This window comes from Poecilia mexicana, unplaced genomic scaffold, assembly GCF_051168715.1.
Source record: "Poecilia mexicana isolate PSO_F unplaced genomic scaffold, ASM5116871v1 scaffold_18, whole genome shotgun sequence".
NCBI lineage: Eukaryota > Metazoa > Chordata > Actinopteri > Cyprinodontiformes > Poeciliidae > Poecilia > Poecilia mexicana.
Genome location: NW_028263387.1, coordinates 25,321,665 through 25,331,405, shown reverse-complemented (window position 1 = coordinate 25,331,405; position 9,741 = coordinate 25,321,665). Strand labels below are relative to the sequence as shown.

The 9,741-nt window shown below is 37.1% G+C and overlaps 1 protein-coding gene across 1 annotated transcript; it reads right to left on the bottom strand.

Moving 5' to 3' along the window:
• Nucleotides 1–861: 861 nt before the first annotated feature.
• On the bottom strand, nucleotides 862–8,954 carry LOC106908069 (uncharacterized). Its single transcript, XM_088015945.1, has 5 exons — nucleotides 8,907–8,954; nucleotides 5,223–5,480; nucleotides 4,880–5,128; nucleotides 3,048–3,218; nucleotides 862–1,931 (listed from the first exon to the last, which is right to left on the bottom strand). The coding sequence occupies exons 1-5, from the start codon at nucleotides 8,935–8,937 to the stop codon at nucleotides 1,882–1,884; spliced, it is 759 nt and encodes a 252-aa protein (XP_087872071.1). The 5' UTR covers nucleotides 8,938–8,954; the 3' UTR covers nucleotides 862–1,881.
• Between the last annotated feature and the right edge of the window lie 787 nt (nucleotides 8,955–9,741).

The following is a 9,741-nucleotide window of genomic DNA, read 5'->3' as shown; positions in this document are numbered from 1 at the left end:
AGACGTTAGACATTTGCCTGGGCCACAGGGCACGAGACACAGGCATGTGAATAAAAGTAAGAAGTTCCTGAGTCGTACATGAACAGTCCTGCCTTCTTCCAGGACTTATATCCCAGGTACTTAAGGGCTTTAGTGTTTAAGAAGTGTTACATTTTATGCTTTGTTTGTTAAAGTTTATTTAATATTAGTTCTCTTTAATCTATGTTGCTGCTTTTTAAACTCACTATTATCCACTTAGTCAAATCAAAACACTGTTAAATACTTTGAGATTACTATAGATAAGTTAAGCTCTACCTAAACAATTTGAAGAAAAGCTTTCACGCCTGCTGGCATTTTGTCAACATGTTATGCATCATCATATCCATTCAACCAGAAAGTCTCTGGTAAAGTTTAGAGATTAGATCTGTCACCATGTCTGCTTTGGATTAGGTTTAATTTGTTTTTATGTGTTCAGTGAAATTGCACTGACTGTTCCTACAAGTGTAAATGTATGTAAGTAGTAATAATTTATCATTTATTTAATATTAGATGAAAAGTAAATGTGAACTTTGTAGATAACATTGTGCACATAAAGTATTATGTAATAAAACAAACTAAGTTTGCACTTATGCTGATTTCCACATGCTAGTTAATATTCAGTTAGAGTAAATATTATACAAACCAACAAATTATTTAGTTCATATGCTGAGGAGAGAGAAAAGAAAAAAATGGCACAAATGTATCAAACACTAAAGAATTACTGGATAACTGGAGAATTAAACTAAGACTGAAGCAAAGAACAGAAACAAAGGTGGTCTAGTCAAAGTATAGAAACTAATCAACACAGAAACAAAACAAAAACACAAACAACCCGAGATCTCAATACCATCATTTTATATTTATTTTTTTTACATTTTAGTTGAGCCAAAAATTATTAAATTCTAAAACAAATAACACAATAATCTCTTAATACTGTAAAAATATAAGTGCAAAAGGATGCTGAGCCGGCCCAAGGCATAAGCAGATTAAGTAGCTGCTTGAGGCTTCAGCCCAAACTCAGCTAACACTGTTTTCTAAAAGCATTTAACGAATTATAAGCAGCTCATCTGTTAACTGACTGCAGACTCCAGCAAAGCCAGTAGCAAAGAGAAAAGTGTCAGTGAAGAAGGTGACAAGGGGAGAGGCTACATTTACTAGTCAGTTAACAGCTCAGTTTGTTACATCAGTTACTTCATAAGGAGACTATAAGGAGTGAAGAGTACTGCTCTTAAAAATACAAAATCAACCAAAAGCTTATTCTACAGTTGTGCATGTACTATAAGTATCAAAAGAAAAATAACTGATTGCTACACACATGATTTTAACAGATGTAATAATAATGATTATAGATATTTTGTTCTTAATCAAATCAGTTTGAACATGTTTGTTTGAAATATTTGTGTAGCTAATCTGGAAGCTACATTAAGCTGCAACATGAACATCTGCAAATAACATAAAGACAAACCAAAACATTCTATATCTGTAAAGTATAGCTGGAATATTCTTCTGTAATATTTCCACATATATGGTTGTAGAACTTAAAATATTTGCATTTACATTTCAGAATGACATGAATAACTGTTAAATTCACATCTGAAGGTAAACTGTTTAGTTGCTTATATTGGAGCTCATTGTCAAGTTTATTGAAGAGGTTAAATGTCCCAAAGTTCTTATTTTTTAACTAACAAGATGTTTAAAGACTCCCATTATCTAAAGTCTCAGTCTTAAATCAGATGAAAATACTTTAATACTCTGTTTTGACTGGGAGAATAAATCACATTTCTCTGTATTTTTAATATTGTTCGTCTTATTTTTCATTTTGCTTCAATAAACAGATGATCAATATTTTTGTCTTCTTTGTCTTCAGTTCACCAAAACATGATCATCAATTCTCCTTTTCATATCAGTCTTGGCTGCAAGAAAAAGGACAGCAATTACTAACATGATAGACATTTTGAAATTTAACAATAATTAAGAGAGGAGCATGTTAAATGATTACTACCCATTACTTCCATTAACTCCACCAGGGGGCGGTAGAGTTGACTAACATTTACATTTATTTTGTCTTTTGCCTTCTTTAAAACCTCCTTTACCACTAAAGTCACCAGATTAGAACCAGATTTAACATTTTTACCACATTGATTGTTTTCTTTGACTTCAACTCACAGGAGAAAAAACACACAGCCAAAATAATTACAGTGTCAAGATCTTCAAACTTTTGACTTTTCAGAGAAGATCATAATGATCTGAATCAGAATGTCTTTATCATCGTTGTGTAAACAATGAATTTCATTCAGTGCAGCTCAGTCTGGAGCAGAGGGTGTGGTGGGTCACAGGGTGTTTGTAGGAATGTGTGAGAGAGATAGAAAACTATTTCAACAACAAACTGAGCTTCCCATCATGTTTGGTAACTGGGATCAATTGTAATGATTGTGACTGAATTAAAAATATTTTTAGTAAAATGTGTCAGGATGACATTAGTTGTGAGTTGGTGCTGTAGAAAATAAACTGAATTGAACTGAAAAGTAATTGGATGTTAAGCAGTTGGTAAGGTAACAGCAAATATTCACAGCTGTAATAATATATACATATATATAACATGGTATATAAGTCCTTGAAATTATGTATTGCTCTGATTAAATGAATGTTACTTTGACCAGAATCCATCTCATTTTATTTTGAAAAACCTTGTTCTTCCTCTGACTCATCTCTGTGTCCACATTGCCAAATCCTCCAGCTGCTCTAAATTTATCAGATTCACTTAGAGGAGCAGAAACTAAAGACTTACTGACCAGTGGTCAAAAGAGTACAAGCCAATATTTACATCCCATTGAGAGAGGTTGATGTTTAAGAATCCATTTGTTTTCATTAAAAAAGATGCAATTTCCACAAAATACTTTTATTTTAGTGTAGCTTCAGTAAAACAGGGATATCCCAGGATAAACGGAACAGAAATAACAGCCTTTGTTAAATTCAGACAGAAAACATTTTCACAATAATTTTCCATTGGATAGGATGGTAAAACTCACCTCGAGCCCATTTACGGTATGTGTAAACACACAAGATTAGTATGATGGTGTAGAGGATGAAGAGCAGAATGAAAATAATCACTCTGATCCAAGGAACATCGGGACCAGGAGGAGGAGGAGGAGAAGGAGGAGAAGGAGGAGGAGGAGAAACTTCTGCTTGGGGAACTCTAGCTGTAAATAACAAAAGAATTAAAATAAAATATTTAATTTAATTTATGGAAATCGATAGCTATAAAACTTTCAGTCACAATACAAAAAGGAAGAACCAGAATCAGGTTCATCCAGTTATTGTCCACCAGAGGTGCTGAAGTCCAGACCTCAGGAGCTGCAGCTCTGCAGCCTTTAGATGCATCTTTACTCCAACAGACCTGAATGCAGTCAGTCTGTAATGAATCAGTCTCTGATTCAGGCTGGAGCAACAAGGCAACTTGAAGGTTGTTGGGGTCTGCAGAGGTTTTAACCTTCACTGGCCTGTAAACGTCTAAGGAAACCTGCTGGACTTCCTTAGGTAGAAACTTTTTCAACAGTTTTGAATAATTAATTGAGCAAACCATACAGTTTGACAGCTAGGATCAATAGGTATGTCTGCATGATTGAACTGAAATTATGTTTTATAAAGTTCCTTGAAACGACATTTAGATGAATATAAATAAACTGAACTGAACTGATAAGTTTGATATTTTTATCTGTTAATGTATTTGTAGAATTAGGGCATAAAATATCAGTGCCAATAATCATTTATTTGTAAATTACAGTTTTACCAAAGGACTTTGTTGGAGTGTCTTTTTGACACTGAAAAGAAATGTGCATTTTTCCCAAAATGTTGTGAAAATTATTACAGGATAATTAACATGTCTTTACTCTTCTCAGAACATTTGTGTAATTTGAACAAATGAAACTGTAAATTTCAGCAAATATCTACTTAATTAAAATAATATAGCAAAGAAAAACAGGTTTCTTTAGCGCAGAAGTTCCCAAACTGTGGGGCGCCCCTTAGGGGGGAGAAGGGGGGGGGGGGGCCGCTGGAAGCCGTCTGGATAAAAAAAACAAAACAAAACATGAACACTGTATGCGCTGGGTTTTTACCTTAGAAAGGCCAACTCTCTGTTATTCCTATGTCAATTTGATACAGTAGAGGCTTCCACACTTCCCATATTTGTGTCCTCTGTCACTTTTATCAGCAGTTAAAACTGTTCAATCCGTTGTTAACATGTTGTAACCTGTTTTTCCGAGCCGCCTTTAAACGCAACATGAGCGCTACAACGCTGGCGCTGGGTTTCCACCTGTGAAGGAGACCTGCTGCTGCTGGGCGGAGCTACGTAGGTTTGTGTTAGAATCACGGCAGCAAACCAGCAAAACGCAAAGAACTTTTCACAGTTTTTCCCTCCAAACTAACCGACTGAGTTGAGTAAAGCTGCTGGGTGAAGGTAATGTTAGCTAAAAGATGACTAGCTAATATCAATACAGAACCTTAAGCTTAACAAGTAGCCTGTAGGCTACTGATGTTGTTGTCTATGGTAATCTACGTACATTCATTTTGCTCCCAAAAAAGTCGACCCCCTTACCCCCAAGGGCAGGGAGTCTCTAAGAATCCTCTCTCCCCCCTCCCAAACGTCGTTCAACCAGACAGTCATTTGTAATCCATAGGGGGGACCCAGAAAATGGAAGCCACTGCTTTAGCGTGTGCATTGGAGGCAACACTTTGGAGATTGAGATGAACCATAGGAGAGAGGCAGGGGCCATTTTGTTTAAAAGTTTTAACCAAAATCCACCTTTTCTTAAAGGTAACTCAGTTCTGACAGCCTGAATGAAACAAAGCAGTCGATCTTCACCTCTCACTGCCAGCCGGCTCTTCAGTGACTCTCCTTTAAAAGGATGGCGACACTTGTAGAAACTGTCCTTTGCTTCTATGATCATTTTCCCTGGTTTCTCTCTCCCAATGAAGACATCATCTCTGTAAAACTCAGCATCAAAGTCTGACGTGGATTTGTCATCATCTTCTTCTTTGTAGGAACAACCAAGTGTCACATTTTGTCCCTCAAAGACAGGATATGAAGGACTCTCAAGGATCACAGTTTTATCTGAAATGAAAACCATTTTATAAGAATTATATTTTCTAAAAAGGTAGAAAAGTCCATGTTTAGAGTAAACTCAAACGAGATGCATGTCCATTACCAGTAACAGTGAGATTGACTTTGTTGCTGCATTCTCCTCGCTCAGATTCACACCAGTATTCGCCGGTGTCAGTTGGGTAAGCATCCTCAATGATGCAGGAGGAATCTCCAGGAAGTGCCCAACCAAACTGACATTCCTGAGGAGGGTTGTTCTTTATCATCCTCATCACTTTCCAGTTACTAGAGTTTGTCACACAAGTAAGAGTGATGCGGTCGTACTGGAAGAACTGGGATCGGTCAGGAGTGACAGTCAGTGTGGCTGGAGAGGGCATGTAGAGAGAGAAGAGTTTGGATTTATGTGGCTTTATAATGAAAGAATGTTGTTTTTGTTAAGAATGATAACATTACTTAACAAACGCCACAAACCACAACTCAACTACTGACAGTTGTTAAGGAAGAAAATTCTAAATTGGTTAACTTTGGAAAAAGTCTGGCTCTCTCTTCCTCTGGATCCCAGGTCCTCTCAGCGAGCCACGTGTAGCCACAAGGAAAACAACAATGCATGTTGACGTCACAGAATTGCAGAGTTTAATCCAATATAAGACAATGCATAAACTTACACCAGAAACTGCAGAACAACAGAGATATACATTCATTTACCTGACAGACTTGGAAAAGAAGAAAAGAAAGAAAAGCAAAGACGTCTAAAGATATCTTTGGAGAGTTGCAAGAGCAAATCTGATTTGTTACTTCTGTGTAGAAAGTTTTATAGTAAAAGGCGTATTCTTATCTTTAATTTATTCAAATAAGGCGTATCTTTGCTCCTCCAACCAGGAGCTATCTCTGACCCTCTATCTGAAGCCTAAACCCCTGCCGTGTTTACGGCCTTTCACAGATGAGTGTGAAAAGCTACAACTTCTCCTGTATTGTTTTCCCACAGACAAAAGGCAGTTCAAACGATCCTAGCAAACCATCTGCTGTAACTACAGGTAACATAAAGGTCAATAGGTCAGAATACATTACTAATTTCAAGACCACAATTAGGCAATTTGAATCAAGACATGTTAAGTTTTAAAACTAGCTTATTTTAAATTTATTTTCTTAACACAGTCACAGCTAATAATGGATTCCTCATGATTGCAGCGTTGAAAACTAATGGACTGAATGAATTCAGTAGTTCTGAAGACAGATTGACAAAGTGAGATGAATGAAACCAAAGTTGACGAGACCAAAGGTAAATTATTTCAGTTTGCTTTAAATAAACACTTTCAGTGTGTCAGTAAAATTGATTTATGTTAGGTTAAAGTCACTTTTAGCAATTGTAAGATTAATAAAGTCTTCTTCTGTGTTTTTGTTCTCTCTATATGGGTTCGTAGCCATGGATACGACCCCATGTGCTACAAGTTGTGGTGAATATGATCCAGAAAGATTCCAGTATCATCTCACTGCTGGGCAACGTTCTACTACTTGTCATGTTTATCCACAAGTCACTGGTTGAAACTCAGCATTTGCTGCAGCTGTGTCCATTAACTGTGATAAAACATGGCCTAACAACCTCGACTGAGAGAGACTTCGGAAGACTCAGTAGTTCAGGTCCCGGATGGGATGAGCTGGGACTGTGGGTCCCCAAAGTCGGTCCTCAAGGGCCGGTAGCCTGCATGTTTTAGTTCTCTCCCTGGTGGTAGTAACAAGCTGTTCACCAGGTCAGTGTTCCTGTCAGGCCTCTAATGAGCCATCATTGGATCCAGGTGCGTTAAATCAGGGAGAGAATAAAACAAGCAGGATGCCGAGCCTCCAGGACCCACTTTGGGGACCCCTGGTCTAGAGTCTAGTGAGTGGCAGAAGTTGACTGAGCTACTTTCTTTATTTCTTCAATGAGCACACCCTAATGCTCCAGACTAGTCTTTATCACTGGTGTTGCCCTCCAACAGGGCCACTTATCAGAGTTATCCAATAACCAGGGGTCAAACTTCAAGGACCCAGCAAAGAAGATGAAGGCAAACATGGACAAGTGGTTCAGCTGCTTTCCTGATCACACTTATTGAACTTTCACCCCTCATTGCTGCTGTTTGTTTGCTGTGTCACCTGAAAAAATCCTTAAAAATGGTGACGAACAAACTGAGTCACTTCTGGGAAGAGCAGATTGCTTTGCTCCTTTGGTGCCTCCAGTTGTTCAGGTAGATGAGAAACCAGAGCAGGAGGAAGAATAATTTCAAGAAAGAAAAAGTGGCCAAGACTCACATTCCTGTCTAGCAAACACATCCTGGTCTGGCCTCCCAAAGCTCTGTGTCATGCAGGAAGTGAAGAAATTCAAGCAGCAACTGTTACAGCCTATAAACTGGGAGATTTCCCTTGATGTTTGGCCTGAATGGGGAGATTCTGTCACCTTGGATCTTTTGGCCATTCAAGCATCTCAGGCATATCCTGAGAAAGTCTTTAGCATTACATGTGACCTCATTCATTGAAATACAGTAAGAATCATTTTAGAGGAAATCACTTTCCTCAAACTTAATTGAGCTCATTAGACTAATTATCATGCCCACCTTGTTGGTAAGCTTCACAGTCGAACTGTTAAGTCCTGTGTTGGTCTAGCTCTCGTTTTCAGTCTTCAGTTTTTCAGTTGCTACTGGTATTTAGCTGTGTGCTAATCTTTCTGCCGTGCTGCCTGATCTGGACTGTTTTTGAGCATCTTCATTAAATTCATCATCTTCATCACAACCTGGGTCTCCGTGTTCATCCTCACCACAACCACCCACAAATCAGACTAAAACTAAAATGGCTGCCAAAAACATGACCAGTGAAAAAATAATCACACAAAACTGGAAACGAAAACTTTTTTTAAACTTGTATAAATACATTATCTGCCTGTTTTGTTTCCATCTTTACAGGTGGAAGTTTAATAAACTATGAGTTTACTTTTAATTACTGCAAACTCAAGTGTCAACAACCAAAGTTGCAATAAATGTTATTTTGGTGACACTTTATTTGAAGAGGTGTGCATAAGACTGACATGATATGTTGTCTTAAATATGAAATAACGCCTGTTATGAACATGAAAGAGTCTTTATGAATGTTTATGTTTTTGGTCATTAACAGTCATTAAATGCATTAAAAGTGCATTAAGAGTCAACTTTGCAATATTCTGTATATAATAACACTTTTAAAGCAAAGTTGCATTAAAAATTGCATTAAAAGTTGATTCAAAGTGTCAACGTTGCTTTAGTCTGTAAATAACGACACTTTTAATGCAACTTTGCATTAAATGTTGCAACAGAGCTGATCCTCTAAGTCAGCAGAGGGTCAGCTCTGTTGACCTCGTTTCTGGCTTTGGTTCATAACCAGTTTGTCCTAAATCTAGTGGTGCATCTCTGAACTAAATAACTTACCCACAACTCAGGGGAATGGAACCGTTTGCAGATAAACGTGCAGTTGTCTTTTTGTTTTTTTTCATTTTGTATAAATGAAATGTATTTTATTCATGAAACAATAGCTCCTACATCATGCCAAATCCTCAAACAAAAGAAAGTTGACAAAAAGTAAAATAATATATACATTAGTCAATGCAAAACAGTTCAAATGGCTTGTATCGATATAACTTGGGTTCTGAGATTGCTAAGTGTATATTTAAATCAACACAGTTACAAACCTGATTATTCTATAAAGGAAACACCTGAACATGTTAAGCAATGCTGACAGAAAGTTGGAGGCTAAATGTTGTAATAAATAGTAAAGTGATGCAACTTACAGAGAATGAGGCAGAGAGATGAGAACGCCATCGTGTTATGATGTTCTCTTCCGCTAAATTGGAAAGTTTATTCTGCCTCTGCATCACTTCTGCCTAGTTCAGGAAGTCAATAGGCACAAAGAAGATAACGATGAAAAATGATTATATCAATTATTGTTAATCGTTAAAAGACAAATAAAATTCTTGTCTTTTTACTGAATGTGTCCATGTCAGACATGCTGTGTTAACACAATTTTTTATAAACTTAGCAAAAGACCATTTATTGTGTTTTTTATCATCTGTACTCAAAACCACACAAACGCTGAACTTCTAAGGAAACAGGAACTGAGCTGTGCTGCATCTCAGAACATGAGATGCCGATTTTGTCTGTGGCTGAAACCGCTGCGACATGAGATACATTGCGATTGTTCACATCCTGTAAAGTCAGTGCTGCTTTTTGGACTCTTCAACAAACATATTTTATTGTTACTTTACATAAATGTTTGATGAAACTGTCAAACTTAGAATCTCTCATCACAACAACAGACTTTACTACAGCTTGTATTGTTTCAGTTGTGTCCACCTATAAATTACTGCTTCTGTTTGCTTTATCTGTGTAAGTCCCTTTATTCATTTAAAATATTTTGTTGAATTCCATCAATCCTCAATCAATTATCCACATGTCAGATTTTTCTTTTTTTCCCCTGAATGTTAGCATGGGTTTTTATTGTTTTACTGTTCAGTGACTCAGAATGCAGCATGCACTGGAGCAGTTAAGTTGGTGAATGTTGGATGGGATGAGAGTCAGTTGTGGGTTGGGAATCAGTCTCTGCCTCAAACAAAGGGATTTAAGTAT